Genomic DNA, 17,379 nt, shown 5'->3' with positions numbered 1-17,379 from the left:
CAAAGCCTGCCTGCCAGTCTGGCTCAGGGTTCCCTCGGCAGCCAATCTGATGGTTCTGCAAGCCTGCAAGCAGTGCAACAGAACTCTCCCCAGCAACTAGGATTTAGAGGCATGCTGCCCCTGTTACTAGAGGCAATGGATTGTCTAGTAGCCACTGATAGCCTTACTGTATTCCCCCTGAATTTGTCTAATCCGCTTTTAAAGCCATCCAAATGGGCAGTCGTCACTACATCTGATTCCATAGTCTTAACTATGTGTTGTGTTCTCTCTCGCCTGCTCTGATTCCCCCATCACCATTCAGCTTCGATGATTGGCCCCAAGTTCTAGTATTGTGAGAAAGGGAGAAAAACTTCTTTGTCCACTCTCGCCATACCTTGTGTAATGTTATGCTGTTATGTACTGAAGTTCTCACCCTGGGCTAGCAGGGGGATACTGTAGATAGTTGTGCAAATAAGGGATCGAAAGTGACATTCAATGATTGGATAGTTTTAGAAAGTTGTTACAGTAACCTTGTACTGGAGCTCTATATAAGGGTTCTGACTGAACCCTTCAGTTCAGTTCTGGCCTGGCCTGTGAATAAACAAGAGCTGTTTGAAGAATCGCTGTGTCGTCTGATATGTTCACCCACAACTTAACATATACACCTCTATCAGGTCCCCTCTTAATCACATTTTGCCTGCTAAAACTGCATAGCCCCAAATGTTGTACCCTTGCAGCTGCTCCAGCCCCTTGATCATTTGGGTTGTCCTTTTCTAGCTTGATGATCTTCGTTTAGTGCTGTAGTGGCCATAACTGTACACAATATTTCAAGTTTTCCATTGCCTCTAGCCATGTATATTTAGTTAGGCTTAAAAAAAAAAGATTGCAAAGCTTGTTTCACCAGCAGTTAAGCAATCACAGGCAATAGTGATTTCCTAGACCAAGTATGATAGCAATCCTTTGCTTGCTGACCTTGGAGTAAGCCCCACAGAACTCAATGGGACTTATGTCTAAATAAACATACTGCTGTGAGTCTTGAAGGGATGGGGTTAGGCTGTATGCCCAAGTCCCTTCTAATTTTTGGATCCGGCAAGGATTCAATTGTTGGAATAGCCAGGCCAGCTTCTTAGTGTGTTAAGAACCCTATCTGCTATCTGGCCACCCCATGGTGAACCAGCGCACTACTTTGAACACAATATTTTTGTGGCAAATCCAACTAAATTGACTAATACTTAAAAAGCAGACAAAGACAAAGTGCATGTTAGAAAACATTTCTTGGTAACATTTCCTGTCATATTGCAGAGATGTTTTATTAGATTTATTACACAACCCTATGAATTTTTATTCCTAAATGAGTCCCCTAGTCCTGAAACAAGTTCCATTGAGCTCAATGGACCTTTTCTCTGAATAAAGATGCCTGTGATTCCACTGTTAATGTAGCTTTCCTTCTCCTTCCACAACAGCAGAATAATTATCCAAGGCATCGTCCACACTTCCACTTTTCCTGTGCCTTGAAAGCACAGGTCCAAGTGGTTTTCCATTTGTCCCATGCTTTCTAGACACTGTTCAGACACTGCCTTTGCTCTACTGCTTTCCCCTGGAAAACCTGCTCTTTAGCACTAAATCGGAACAAATGGAAATCTGCAGAAAATCCAGTTGCCATTTGTTCTGATTCAGTGCTAAAGAGCAGGTTTTCAGTGCTAAAGAGAATGGATTTTCTCGGGGTAAACCAGTGGGGTAAAGGGAAGTGTAGATGAGCTTTTAGTTGTGCCTAGATGGAAATGCTTGTGTAGAAAATAACAAATGGTTTTAATCTGACCTTCACAGCTAATGAATAAAACATCCCCATGCACACTTAAGATATATTTTTTCTAGTTAAATGACATTTCAAAATTCAGGTAGAGCAGCTAAATGCAAAAGAGGGCAGGGCTCCTGCTTCTTGGGTAATTGTGTAGAAGTAGGAGTTTCAACAGGTGTAGCTTGCATAATAAGCTACACCCACAGAAATTCCCTCTCCTATAAATCTATTAAAAGTGCTGAATTACCATTATTTTTTGCATCTAGCTACACGACAAATAAATTGCTTTCTGCCTCGGTCAACAACACCTGATACTCATTCTACTGAATATATCAGTTTTGGTTTTTCTTGTTTTTCTAGTCTTAAGTTCAGTTCTTCGTGTTTCCACCCCAGTTTGCAGTTTTGTTTTTGTTTTGTGATCCCCCTCCCCTCCATTTGCACTTTTTGCATGCAATTGTGCCCAATATACCCATGTCTGCAAAGCATTTTTTGTATTTTCACTGCCATATGCATTTTTGTACACAATGCTTGGAGGAAGAACTGCCTTGCAAAATTCAGAGAAGTGCAACTGTCAAAGGACAGTTTGATTCATGTAGTGTTTCCCAATGTGCAAATGAAATAAATTTCCCTTTAAATGCACACTAAATTGAATCCCCTGCCCCACATACATTGTTTGCAATCATTTCACGTTGAACTAAATCTTTGCAGCTTTGACTGTGTTAGTTTGTGCTGCCCATGTGATGCAAAGCACCTCTTCCCTCCTAAATTTCTCTCTGTAACCGTGGGGCAGCAATTTTATCTTACAACAATTCATACATACACCAATTCCATTCTGATAAAGTGATAAAGTGATGGCAAAAATCTTACCAAGGTTTTAAAGAAACTCATGATGACAGAGTCAGAGTTGTTATAGTCTGTCCCAGCTGCTGCTGTCTTAACGTTCTCTGGCTTTACGTCTTCTTGAGCAAGATCCTCAGCAGCCAAGCAATTGACACCTGCTGAATCCGGCTGCAGAGAGTTTTGATTGCACTCATCTATTATGTCCTGTATAAAAAGGGAGCACAATTCGGTCAGTTCCTCGCTTGTTGAATGCCCAGTAGAAGATTGTAAAAGTAGCCTGTTTGCCACTTGCATCATGTTGCTCTCTGAGCCACAATCCTAATTCCATCCATATTTCTTCAGCCTACATATCCAGAACAATTGGGCATTTATGCAAGCCCCGTCTAATATATGCAGCATTTGCCGTTGGCCGGGGGAACATTGTTCCGAACCAGAGAGAATAGCAAATACAAGAAGCCAGGTTGCATATGGCACGCAATCTCCATTTCTGTTCAGTGCAGCTGAACACTGAATAGCAAGCAACACATGTCTGTGGCTTTGATCTCTGAATTCTTTACTGTCAGTTCACACCACATACAGTTTACTCGTGCTCAGTTTACTATCCTTTTCCAGGAAGGCAGACACACACACACACACTGTGCAAGTTCAGGTTTATTGGCTTATCTGTTTAAAACCAGCTAAAAAAAATCAATGTTGCTTACTTGAGGAGAGGGACACTCTGGAGTTTGAATCAGAGGACAAGGATTCTAAATCTCTGGTGAAGTCCATTAGCGGATGAGCTCAGGGGAATGTACCTTCAAGGTTGGAACACCATAGCTCAGTGGCAGAGTATCTGCCTTGCGTGAAGAAGGTCTCAGGTACCACCTTGGCATCTCCAGGTAAAGTCTCCTGACTGAAATTCTGGAGAGCTGCTGTCAGTTAGTGTAGACAATACTGCGATATTTATTTATTTAAAGTATTTTTTACTTTGTTTATTTAAATGAAATATAATTCTCTCTCTCTCCCCCCCCCCCTCTCTCTCTATATATATCAGATATACACAGTGGCAGAGCATTCCCAAATGCATTTCCTTACATTTCTATTTCTTCCACTATGGAACCCAAAGTGGTCCACATACACAGATCAGACCTACCTAGCTTCAGTAAGGTGGTGGTCTCACGTGCCTACAGGCCATAAGAACGTTCACAAAACACTCTCTTCAAAATCCTTGTTCTCATCCCGGCAGACATGCAGTGCAGTCTTAAATACGATTACTCAGGATTTCCATTGGACTTACTCCCCTTGAAGTGTGCTTTGGGTTACACTCTTAATAGCAAAATACTCTTTGTTTCTACCACAAAGTAGTTCCCTCTGTGATCAGTGGGGCTTATCCCAGGGTAAAAAGGAACACAAGGAGATTCCTGTGCCAAGCCATTAGTCTATCTAGCTTCTTATTGTCCATGTTGATTAGCAATGGCTCTCCACAGTTTCTGAAAGGAGACGTTCTCAGCCCTACATGGAGATATTGAGGATTGAACCTAGGACCCTCTGCATGCATAACAAAAACCTCACCACTGAGCTGTGGCCTTCCCCATGCATAGGATTGTACCCTAATGCTGTGATCCTAAGAACAGGTTCTTGGGATTAAGTCCCACTGAGCTAAATGGTGCTTACATCTGCTTAGACACAATGCATTGTAAATGAATAAAGCTCATTTTAGGATCCTTGTTATGGGAGGAACTCACTTCCTTAGAGTGGGTACAAAAACAGTCTCCCCTAATGCTCTCAGAAGAACAGAACTGAACAACCGAGAAAGCTGTTTTAGTATTTTCAGTATATAATTAATGGAATGTATAGACAATTTTGCAGAATTCATTATGCGAAAGGCTGGGCTGGATGAATCGCAAGCCGGAATTAAGATTGCCGGAAGAAATATCAACAACCTCAGATATGCAGATGACACAACCTTGATGGCTGAAAGTGAGGAGGAATTAAAGAACCTTTTATTGAGGGTGAAAGAGGAGAGCGCAAAATATGGTCTGAAGCTCAACATCAAAAAAACGAAGATCATGGCCACTGGTCCCATCACCTCCTGGCAAATAGAAGGGGAAGAAATGGAGGCAGTGAGAGATTTTACTTTCTTGGGCTCCATGATCACTGCAGATAGTGACAGCAGCCACGAAATCAAAAGACACCTGCTTTTTGGGAGAAAAGCAATGACAAACCTAGACAGCATCTTAAAAAGTAGAGAAGTTCACCTTGCCAACAAAGGTCCGTATAGTAAAAGCTATGGTTTTCCCAGTAGTGATGTATGGAAGTGAGAGCTGGACCATAAAGAAGGCTGATCGCCGAAGAATTGATGCTTTTGAATTATGGTGCTGGAGGAGACTCTTGAGAGTCCCATGGACTGCAAGAAAAACAAACCTCTCCATTCTTAAGGAAATCAGCCCTGAGTGCTCACTGGAAGGACAGATCCTGAAGCTGAGACTCCAATACTTTGGCCACCTCATGAGAAGAGAAGACTCCCTGGAAAAGACCCTGATGTTGGGAAAGATGGAGGGCACAAGGAGAAGGGGACGACAGAGGACGAGATGGTTGGATAGTGTTTTTGAAGCTACCAGCATGAGTTTGACCAAACTGCGGGAGGCAGTGGAAGACAGAAGTGCCTGTCATGCTCTGGTCCACGGGGTCACAAAGAATCTCACACGACTAAACGACTAAACAACAACAACATAGACAGTTTAATCATCCATTAAGTGCAACCTCTGCAGATATATGCTTGACCAAAGAAGTCCAAACAACCTGTGGCAAATCTGTTATTATTATTTTTAAATGAGGTTTCCTCTAGTATATAAGCATGGAGAAACTATATTACATTTTCTCAGGCCTAAAACATTTGTTTTCTGTAAGAACCTTCTTCTGTCTCTAACTGTAGGCTGGAGGGAGAGTGGCAATTTTGGCTGGGATCAACCCTGTTTTATTGCAGCTTGCTTTCAAAGGTGTGCAAAGAAATGTACAGCTGATTGGCATAATGCACAGAAGCCAAGACACAGTCCAAAGTTCAGTTTTGGCACCTGCTATACACCCACCCACTCCTCCTCCTTCCAACAATTCTGAATTGATTTCATACCTTCCAGCCATTCAGAGATGAGGAAAGAGGTTCTCTTGCCTGCTTGTAACATTGCTGAAATCTACCTTGTACTGAGTCAGACCATTCAGCCCAATAATGTCTACACAGACTGGCAGAGGCTCTCCAGGGATTCAGGCAGGGAGGCTTTTCCAGCCTACCTGGAAATGCTGGAGATTAAACCTTGGACCGTCTACTTGCAAGGCAGATGCTCTACTCTACCCATACTTGCAAACCCTTTAATATACTCCAGAAGCACTGCCAGACCCCTCCCACACCTGCTGTGGTGGGGACAGGGACTTAGACTTCTGCTCATATGCATCACCTTACCTCTGTGACTGAGGGGGTCCAGGGCTGTGCGACATCATTAAGGCATTTGCGCATGATGATGGTGTACACTGCAGCGTGCTGATGTTGCATGTGCATGCTACATGCTGGTGTGTGTGTGGATGCCCCACAGCATGAGCACATGGCTGGCAAACAAGTTTGGGGGCCCCCTGACCCTCTAACTGAAAAATAGGGGGGTTGGCTCCCATGGCTCCCCACACTTGGTGCTTGTGCTTCTGGTGGTCACAGTAAGAGAGGAATAATAGTAGTAGTAGTAGTAGTAGTAGTAGTAGTAGTAGTAGTAGTAGTAATTATTATTATTATTATTATTATTATTATTATTATTATTATTATTATTATTTATTATTTATACCCCACCCATCTTGCTGGGTTACCCCAGCCACTCTGGGCAGCTTCCAATAAAATATTAAAATACAATAGACCATCAAACATTAAAAGCTTCCCTAAACAGGGCTGCCTTCAGATGTCTTCTAAAAGTCTGGCAGTTGCTTTTCTCTTTGACATCTGCTGGGAGGGTGTTCCACAGGGCTGGTGCCACTACCGAGAAGGCTCTGCCTGGTTTCTCATAGCAAGGGAACTGCCCGAAGGCCCCCGGCCCTGGATCTCAGTGTCCGGGCAGAACGATGGGAATAGAGATGCTCCTTCAGGTATACTGGACCGAGGCCTTTTAGGGCTTTAAAGGCAGCACCAACACTTTGAATTGTGCCCAGAAATGTACTGGGAACCAATGTAGGTCTTTCAAGACCGGTGTTATGTGGCCTTGGCAGCTGCTCCAGTCTAGCTGCCACATTCTGGATTAGTTGTAGTTTTTGAGTCACCTTCAAAGGTAGCCCCACATAGAGTGCATTGCAGTAGTTCTAGCAAGAGATAACTTGAGCATGCACCACTCTGGCAAGAAAGTCTGTGGGCAGGTAGGGTCTCAGCCTGCATACCAGATGGAGCTGCCCTGGACACAGAATTGACCTGCGCCTCCATGGATAGCTGTGAGTCCAAAATGACTCCCAGTCTGTGCACCTGGTCCTTCAGGGGCACAGTTACCGCATTCAGGACCAGGGAGTCCTCCACACCTGCCTGCCTCCTGTCCCCCCAAAACAGTACTTCTGTCTTGTCAGGATTCAGCCTCAATCTGTTAGCCTCAATCCTCCAACTGCCTCCAGACACTCACACAGGACCTTCACCGCCTTCACTGGTTCTGATTTGAAAGAGAGTTAGAGCTGGTTATCATCCACATACTGATGAACACCCAGCCCAAACCCCCTGATGATCTCTCTCAGGATAGACAAGAGGAGTGGAGGATCAATGGAGCAAAAAAACAGCATGGATATAGGCTCGGTGCACTTAAAGGAGCAAGCAGCATCTCAAGACAAAGACCAGGCATCCATTCATAACCTTTTCTAACTGCAAACAGGACATCTGGAACCTGCCAAATGCACATGTTCACTTGTGGAAGAATGTATTTTGCTGGCATTGTTGCCAGCTCCATTATGTGGCGACGGCATTTCTTTTTCTCATTGTACCAACATGTTATGTAAAAATTCAATCTTTAAGCAATAAAGAGATTTTTTAAAGAAGAAGAAGAAGAAGAAGAAGAAGAAGAAGAAGAAGAAGAGTAGTAGTTTGGATTTGATATCCCGCCTTTCACTCCCCTTCAGAAGTCTGAAAGCGGCTAACATTCTCCTTTCCCTTCCTCCCCCACGACAAACACTCTGTGAGGTGAGTGGGGCTGAAAGACTTCAAAGAAGTGTGACCAGCCCAAGGTCACCCAGCAGCTGCATGTGGAGGAGCGGAGACGCGAACCCGGTTCCCCAGATTACGAGACTACCGCTCTTAACCACTACAGAAGACAAGGACCTGGTAGCCCTGGGAACATGTCTATGTTCTACCTATGTTCTACTGGCAGAAAGGTCATGACTCCTGTGCTTTTAATAGTTGTGTAGGAGAGGGAATTTAAGCAGGTGTAGCTACACCTGCTGAATTTTCCCCTTTCTACCCAACTATTAGAGGTGCACAGCCTTGTCCTCTTTTGCATATATGACCATCGTACTAGCCAGGTAAACATTAATTTGGAACCATCACGTGCCCTCAGAACGTGAGCTACTAGGCCGCTATCAAGGCTATAGTCAGATGTGAGGATTACTGGGTTGGTTCTCCTGGTTATAATGCTAGCGCTTCTAGTGTTCCTTTTAAACTGTGGTACCTGTTGCATTATGGAACTGTGGCCTTTTGATGGATATACCTCCATGTCGTGCTAAATTTTAAATGCTAGGATACCGCCCCAAATTTCACCTCAGAAAATTACAGTGCAACTTTCCTGTAATTTTCTGAGTTAATAATGAGGTTGCTAACTTGTTTTTCTTTGTCTCTGGAAACAATTAACATGCAAACAACATGCTAAACATCCACTAGATTCCAAGTTGTTTTTACATCATGTGAAAGATCACATGGAAACTATCAGGTAAGGAAACATCAGAGGGAATTAAGTGCTGTCTGAATGCAGCCCAACTCTTCTAAAGACGTGGGAGGTTTTATTCATTGATAGTTTGGCACTAAGAAACATCATAATGCCTTCAAAATCATGAGAACATTTAGATGGCCTTTTGAAATATGCATATTTTTTCGTTTGTTCCTAATCTTCTCCTTAGGGTACCCAGTAGTTAGATAAAACCAGCTTTGTATTTGTGTAATATTTGTGTAAGTTTCTTGTTAGTTCTTGTTGCAAATGATGGCATCCAACTGCTGCATCCCAAATATTTACACTTTATTTTATTTTTGTGTGCTTGGATGTTTGCCCCTATACAAGAGCAATTTCAGGCATTGCAGGGGGTACATAATAAAGCCAAATCTACTATGAATCTATTTAGTATTTGTAAAATAATAAAGAGGTAATATTGCTTTGGTACATTGCTGAGTTTGTTCTGCCCTCTCTCCTTCCCTCCCCTTCTTATAAAGAATTTATAGAGAATGGTTTACATATTATTAAGAGGGAAACATACATCTGAGTGGGTCAGCTGTGGGTTGGGGACAGAGATTCTTGATATGTGTGAAATTTTGCATGCATGGAATTGCAGTATAACAAAAGTTCTTCTTAGCTTCATGGAAAGTTCATGGAGAAAGGGCCCATTCTCCGGCTGGCATCCAATGTGTTAAATGAATCTGTTTTATTAGGCAAAAGCACAAGATAATGCCTGCTTAATCTCTCCCGCCTACCATTTTGCAAGCTGACCTCCAAAAGTTACACAGATCAGTTGGCTTGGAATGTCCTAATACGTTGTTTAGAAATGTCGTGTAATAAGAAACTTAATGCAGCGGTCAAGAGCAGCTGCCAAAAAGTAGTGCGAAGGCTTTCCAAGAAAAAATAATGTGCCGTATAGAATGTGCACATTTTTTACCATTCTTCGTCATCGTGACAATAACGATAAAGATATAAATGAGGCAAGCAAAGCCTGCAGTCATTGTGCCGCACTTGATGCGAATCAAAATGTGATATAAATGAATGTGTAGCAAGAGTCTACTAATAAAACTGTGGCTTTGCAAGAGAAATAATTGTTTGTACGGCAGCACCTTTATTGGAAAACAAACATTTTAGCGTCACTTTGACATTCTCCTTTTCCTTCCATGTAGGAAGAAATTTCCCTCCTTTATTTTGATTAATTAGATAAATAAACATTAAACTTCCAGGCCAGGGAGGGTAGAGGCAAGTACAGAGAGTTATTCTTACTATTAAATTTGTAGTCCACTCTTCCAAGGAGCTCAGGGGTTGTGCACATCTCTCTCTCTCTCTCTCCCCCCCCCCCCCGCTATTGCTTGTGTAGTTAAGTAGATCTAGCTCAGAGATCCTAGAGGTTGTAGTGAGAAGCAGGTTTTGCCATCTCTCAATGGGAGTCAATCAGAACTGAGCCAATTTCTCTTTCCGTATCCTTAACCCATCATCTGCATAGCCCTACATCTTAGGGTGTCTTCAGAAGTGCTCATGGTGAATCCGCTGCTGATTCATAGTCCTCCTACCAATTGGGAAGTAGGTAAGTAGAAGAGGAAGAGGGGGAAAAAACCCACACTGGCTCTCATAGGGATGAACATTTGTACGCACTCTTAGCCATGGAGACTATATAGGGACATTGACACACAGAGAATGTGGAACTCCTTATTAGACAGACAGACAAGAGCAAAGCATTAGCCTAGCAGCAAAGGCAGTGTCCTTGCTCCACTGACACCCTCCATTGTGATTTCAGTTGCCTTCCATGAATTGGAAGGCGCAAATATGGCAATGAGCAGTAGAGGTGACACACTCATACACACTGGTCCTTCCCTCGCATGTTTAGCACTAGGCTAACAATGCCTGAAGAGGGCTGGATATATAATATAAAGTATGCATACATCTCTAAAGACAGCCCCTAATTGGAGATGTATGTGGGGAAAGAGGCTGTCCCTGGAAGCCAGAAAGAATTCTGGAAGCCTAAAAGCTTGTTTGTACATCTCTCTGTGTGTGGTAACTTTGACACAACAGGGGCCTAAAAGAGTTATGAACAGAAAGGCTTAGATTTGTGTGCTGAGTGGGTTGGGCTTTTGGGGGTAAGCAGATGACAAATAAGACATCTGTTGGTTTCATAAGCATTTCTGATAAATAAAATTCCTGGCTGAACTGCTGGAGAAAGGCCACAGAGCTATGCAACAGAGTGGGATTCAGTCACATACTGGCAAATTCTGGTTGCGCAACAATGGTTGGTTGGGAGAGCTTGTGCAACAATCCCGCTTCTCCCAAAGACCAGAGTTTCTGCAGTAAGGAAAGTGATGGAGAAATGAACTAGAAAGTGTGGGATAACACTTGCTTCGATTCAGCGTCGTATAACCTCCCCAAAAGCAAATCAGAATGAATGCTCAGTAAACAACCAGCAATGTCTCATCCACCTGCAAACAAATCAGGATGAATGCTCAACAAACAGGTGATATGGGAACACGCTGAGAGAGAGAGAGAGAGAGAGAGAGAGAGAGAGAGAGAGAGAGAGAGGGCTATTCTGAGGATGGTCGTTTCACTATTTGTCCTGTCAGAGTTGCTGAGACGTTTTGATGCCTGTGGCAAAAGACAAGATGGCTACCTCTCCCAGTTACAAAAATCCAACCATATTGGCAGCTGAACCTTACTTTAGCACTGGCAACAGACCATCCTCCTTCACCACACCAGAGGGTTCATTTGGAGCAGGCTTGTCCAAAGTCCGTTTCTGGGGCCTAATCCGGCCCACCAGCCGATTTAATCCAGCCCCCATGGCAGTCTATGTCCTGGGCTAAAAGCTCAACAAGTTTGGTCGGCCCTCATGCATGTTCACTTCATCAAATCTGGCCCTCTTTGAAAATCTGATCTAGAGGGTGCATAACAGGCCACATAGCTCATACAGCGCCATCCTTCAAAACCTCACCACCAATCCACATCCTCCAGTATCTGCGCCCTGAGGCTGCCATGTCACTCTGCTTAATGGTCTGGCCCTGCAGTAATGTATCTATATCATCTATAAATGGTGTTTCTGTGCGCTGCTCTGGATTCGCCAGAAGCGGCTTAGTCATGCTGGCCACATGACCCAGAAAAACTGTCTGCGGACTATCGTCAACTCCCTCGGCCAGTAAAGTGAGATGAGTGTCGCAACCCCAGAGTGTTTCCCGCAAAAAAAGGGAAGGTTGATAGCTATGACAAGAGGGGGAGTCAGCACTACCCATTTAATTTTTTGTACATACAGAATATTCTGGTTATTATATAATGTGTATGTGTTAGCATCAGCTCTGCCATTTGGGGTGGGTATAATGAGAAGCTATATGAAAAGATTGTATTCTTGCCAAGCCCTTTTTTCTTCCCATGAAGAGCACGGCTCACTCAGTGAAACATTTCAGTCACATAATTTACCTTGGCTTGAATAGCGAACGCTTCATCGGTTCATGAATCCTGCCCTTGTTTTAATTATGCAGCTTCCTGAATGTAGTTTTGTGGCGCTTGAAAATAAGGCCATGGTTCAGCCAAACACAGAATGCCTGTGTAGTTCCTGGACTGGAATCTAAAATGGAGGCATCTCTCCCTCTCTCTCTTTCCCTCCCTCTCAGCAATGTTAGTTGTTGTTTGTTGGCATTGTGACATGCGGAAAAAGCTTTGAAGTGATTAAGCTCCCACAGAAGCTATCAGTCATGGCTTACTTAAAGAGTGAAGTGTGCCTGAAGCAAAATCTGGAAAATTATGATTAAATCAAATATTTAGACTTCCAGTATAAATATCTCATCTGTATACAGTAATCAGACGTTCAGCTTTCTGCCGTCTGTCAGAGGCCAAAGATACCAATTTTATCAAAAGTGTGTTGATTACCACTGAGCTTTTTATTTGAGCCTAATTCTGCCCACCTGAACACTTGTATAAATAAACCACTTCGGAATTAATGGGAAGTCAAATAAGAGCTGCAGATTGCATTTATTTCAGAAGATATGTCTGGAAAAGTAAAGATCTGCCTCATCAAGCTTATAGCTTGATGGCAAAATAAAAATCATTAGCATTTTATAATACTTGTAATTTCAAGTTCTACACACAGTTTTTTTGAGTAGAATCTCAACAAACAAACAACCCCTGCTTCCTATACCTTATCTCAATAACCGTATTCTGGCAGTAAGCTCCCTATGTTCCAACTGCTTCTAGTTACCAATAAATACTGCTGTTTTCTGGAATGCATCCATGGAAAATAATTGGGTGATATCTAGCTAAGTCAATGGGCCCATTCTGAACATGGCTCATGTTGGATATCATTCACTGTTGCTATCTTTTGCTCTTTTATATGCCTTCTTTAAAATTTTAGTGCTATAAGGACCAAAGTAAAACACAAACATTAATTGCATGAATGCAGTTAAAACCCATGGTTTGGTATATGTAAGTAGGAGCTATAGAAATGCCCAGGACATTTTGCTGCCTGAAGCACAGGGCAATATGGCATCCCTCTCATTCCAGGAAAAGAATTTGACTAGATTGGCAGCTGAATATTACTTCTATAGAAGTGACAGAAAAACTTCACTCACTGCACCAGAGGGCTTCAGGGTAGCTTTGAGGTTGCAGTTCTGAGCTCCAAAACATTGCCAACCCTTCCTGCTGCTCAACATCTGTTGCTTGAGCCACCTGCCTCACTTCAATCCACGAAACGTGACTTTAACAACTGGACCAATAAAAAACTTAACTGCGAACCCAAACCATGGGATGAACCACTACCAATGCTGTTAACTCCAATCAATAGGGGTAGTCACTCTGGTGATGTACAGATTTTTGTTGGACTACAACTCTCATCAGCTTCTGCCAGCATGGCCAATGATGATGAAAGTTGTAGTCCAACAACATCTGGAGGACTCCGTGTTGGCTCCTCTTGCTGTACACAGTGGTGAATTTTGTCTAGTGTGACCTGGTTAGGTCTTTGCAGTTTTCTTGCGCAATGAATTCCTACGTCCCATAGCATGGTGACAAAAGTATGATGTAGTTATATGTCAGTACACAGCCAAACTAGAGAACTGAGATATGCCAGAAAGACAAAGGAGAGTAATCAGTTAAATTTTCTGTTGGTTAAGGGCCAACATAGAGGGGATGTAACTTCCCTCTCTCTCCAAATTCATAGAATTGTAGAGTTGGTAGGGACCCTGAGGATCATCTATTCCAACCCCCTGGAATTGCAGATATGCTTGGGTGGTGTGAATTGCACCAGGGCCATATCTGGGGAAAACATTTTCCCAATCTCACTTGTTTCCCTGAAAGTGCTACTTGCCTTACCATGGAAAACACACAAGTACCATACTTATGTCCTATCACTGACATTAAACACAGAAGATCCAAGGTTCAATCCTGGCATCTCTGGTTAGGAAAAGACCTGGTGATAGAAAGACCTCTGAGATTCTAAATGACTGCTGTCAGCCAGAGTAGACAATACCAGGCTGGATGGATCAATGTTCTGAGTTGAGATAAGATGGCTCCCTATAAGAAAAATGTAATCAGATGAAGGTTAACCATAGCCAAAATCCAGTTTGGTTTGTGTGTGCTTTAAAAAACAAAACACAACACATCGGGATATCCTAGAACAGATTATTCACATCTTATTTAGTTGACCCTTCGATAGAAGGGCATGAGACTTTGGAGAGCTACTGTCGGACAGGGTGCTAAATGTAACCACAATAAATGAAGCCCTGTAACACTCAGTAATGGAATAAGCCGCATGGGATTCTCATTCCCCAGAAGTTTTTGGTTTTTTAAAGCCATCAGAATGTTTGGGGGTTATGTATGAAGTATCCAAAATATATGTTGTTAGGAATAAAAGCTATTGGGTCTTTACGCTCAAAATTCAACTGCAGGCGAACTCAAAACCGAACATAAAAATAAAAAGGTGGGGTACAAGAGAGTTTATTTTAAAAACTCCCCCCTGATTCACAGAATCCTATTAGTAGTAATTCCACCTTTTATTTTAAAGAGCAACCTGCACAATAAATAGAGTTTACTTCTTTACAAGCAGGTGATGGGGTTAGTACAAAATGCATGGCTGAATTTAAACTGTAGAAATGGTTGTAATCTCAAGAGTATTATCCAGAAATTGCTCTAGGAAAGTGAAAGAATTCTACTTTGGCTTCACCTTGCCTTCTCCGTGTATATAGTTTCATGGTGAAACGATATACATAAATTTGGCGGCACCTGCCTCACACTAAGGTCACCACAAGTTGACCAATGGCTGAATCTTGAACACCAAACCCAAAGAAGATAAGAACACAAAAACATAAGAAGCGCATTGGTAGAAATATCTACAATTTTCACAACTTTTCTTATGATAGAAATATTTCAGGTAGTTGAAATTGTCACCACACCTTAATTACCATTCAGTGAGACTGGGGCAGGGAGCAGGCAATGATGCTCAATGGGCCAAATTTGGCTTCTGGGCTCCTAGTCAGCAAATTGTGCTGCAAGGCTAACATTGCAGCTGCAGTGAATTATTATTTCTCTCCAACAGGTGGCTGTTCCGCCTCTGTCACTCAACAGGGATTTAGCTTCTTATCACATTGTACAGTGTGATGCTATCTTGTCCCATTAAAACACCTCCAGACATCAGACTTAATTAGAAAAAAATTATACCATCCTGTTTTGTTTACTTGCCTTCCCCTGCAAGACATTCTCTGGCGTGCTTTGTAATCCTGCAGTTCCTTCTGCTGTGATGATGACACCTAGATTCTCTTCCTTCACCTCCCCTTGGCTTTGGTCTTGTGCTTTGATCTTATCTTTCCCCCTTTCCACTTTGAAGAGTCTGTCGAAAAAGCTTAACTCTTTGGGCTTGGCCAAAGCGGCATCCTCCTCCTCTGCCTTCCCCGGTGCTGTGAGTTCAATTTCACTGAGAGATTCTTCCCTTAGGTTTTTATCTGAAGCTTCCTCTGTCGCAGCTGCAGCAGGAAGGTCCACATTCTCACTCAAGGCTTTGTTCGCTTGGGGTGCTTCTGAGCTGACATCAAGCTGAGCCGACCCAGCCGATGCATTTGCTGCTTTCTCTTCGGTACGTCCTGGTACAGGCCGTGAAAATGCAAAGACAAAACGAGATTTGGCAGCTGGTGGGGCTGCCTTGGCCTCCTTCCCAAGATTATTTCCACTGGCCTCGGAGCTGGAGCTGAGCTCCATTGTCTTCTGGGAAGAAACGGCCACATTATCCTGGACAACACTCACTCTTGCATCCACTACAAGTACAAACAAGAAAACAGCAATTATCCATCATGACAGGAAAGATGCACTATTAATCATAGCTGCCTGTGTATTTAATGGACTGATTGTAAACTGCAATGGCTAAACAAGCACAGTGTGTACGTGCCATTCTCATTACAAAGTGTGAGCTTTGGCCTATCCGCTTACACATGGAATATGGGTTCCTGAAGCTCACTGTATTGTCATTGTTGACTATTTATGGCCCACACTTTGATGACACTGGAATGCTCCCTTAAACTATAGGGCAAGGGTGAGGAACTCTTCCTGGCCAGCTGGCCAGATCCTTATCTCCCTACCTCTGGAGAGCTAAATTGGAAAGGTGAGTGTCCTAGAAACAACAGGTGATGCTGTGCTTTGAAGCCTCAACTGTTGGGACTTCAAAGTGCAACATGGAGGTTGTTTGAAAGCTCTTTTGCAAACAGCCCCATGCTGCACTTTGAATGTCCAAAACCCAGATGTTTAAAGAGCAACATGGGGCTGTTTGCAAAAGGGCTTTTAAATAGCCCAACACTGTATTTTGGCTTTGTATGTTTGCTCACAGTAGGGGGACAGGTAGATACAGCCAACTGAGCAGGATAGAACTCTCCGCTCACCAGCTGATGTGTTGAGGGTTCAAGCCTGCTAGATGCAGGGGTCTCCCTGATGATGGCATAGAATGACAGGGTTAGAAGGAACCTACTGTTAATCATTTGCAGCAATTTGGATTTGTCAAAGGCTTTGTCTCTGCATGCCCTGTGTGGTAACGGGCACAATTATTTTTTGTTTTTAAAGACAAAAGTTGCAAAAGTGTAGCTTCCCAGTTATCGTTCTTTGTTGAATCATTAGAAACTGAAACCACATAAGGAACTGCATGCTGGAGAATTCAAAAAGCAGAGCATGCTTTGAGTTGAGTGTAGCTAGTTCCTGAAAATGTGGGAATGGAAATCTTTAGAAAAATTGTCCTCAAAGGCAAAGGAAAATTGTGAGGTTTCAAGGTACAGTTTCTGAGAATTAACAATGTGGAAATGCAACAAAACCTGTTCTTTTATTGCAGAATGAATAATCTAATTGTTAACTCCCGTCAAAGCACAATAGCTGAAGGAATCTGTGTTCTTATTTGCTGTGACTATTCCAATGCTGCCTTTAAATCAGAGCCAGCCCTACCTTTGGCTATTCCCCTCCCTTGAATGGCAGAGCTGAGTGTGCCAACCAGCGTATCATTAACCCCCTAAAGTAGCCTACTGCTAACCTGCATTCCACTGTCTTTTGCTCTAGAGCTTGGAACTGCCACTTCAGCAGCAGCATTTGGGTGGTGCAGGTGTGGCTGTGTTGCTCTCCTGACTTCCCAACACTGTGCATCGTGGACACTTACAAGGAAGGAGGGTGGGTGGGTGGCAAGGCAGCAGGGAACTTGGCAGGTACAGGCCTGGTGGCAGAGCGAATCTGATGCTCCTGCTACCAGGCCTGCACTGTGCCGAACTCTCTGCTGCCTTGGCCCACCCACCCTCCCAGTTGGACCGTCAGGACAGCAACACAGCCACACCTGCCCTGCTCCACCAGCTGCTGCTGATGGAGCAGTTCATATTTGCTGGAGGC

General features: G+C 43.2%; 1 protein-coding gene across 1 annotated transcript in view; it reads right to left on the bottom strand.

The window, feature by feature from the left end:
* BCAS1 (brain enriched myelin associated protein 1) overlaps positions 1-17,379 on the bottom strand; it is a 52,998-nt gene that overhangs the window by 22,837 nt on the left and 12,782 nt on the right. The window contains exons 4-5 of the mRNA XM_081917423.1: positions 15,211-15,779; positions 2,645-2,821 (exon numbers count right to left, since the gene is read on the bottom strand). Coding sequence (XP_081773549.1) covers positions 2,645-2,821; positions 15,211-15,779 — 746 coding nt within the window. The remainder of the gene's footprint in view (positions 1-2,644; positions 2,822-15,210; positions 15,780-17,379) is intronic.

The sequence above is a fragment of the Podarcis melisellensis genome (assembly GCF_964234715.1).
Source record: "Podarcis melisellensis genome assembly, chromosome: 6".
NCBI classification, from domain to species: Eukaryota; Metazoa; Chordata; class Lepidosauria; order Squamata; family Lacertidae; genus Podarcis; species Podarcis melisellensis.
This window is presented reverse-complemented; position numbering and strand designations above follow the sequence as displayed.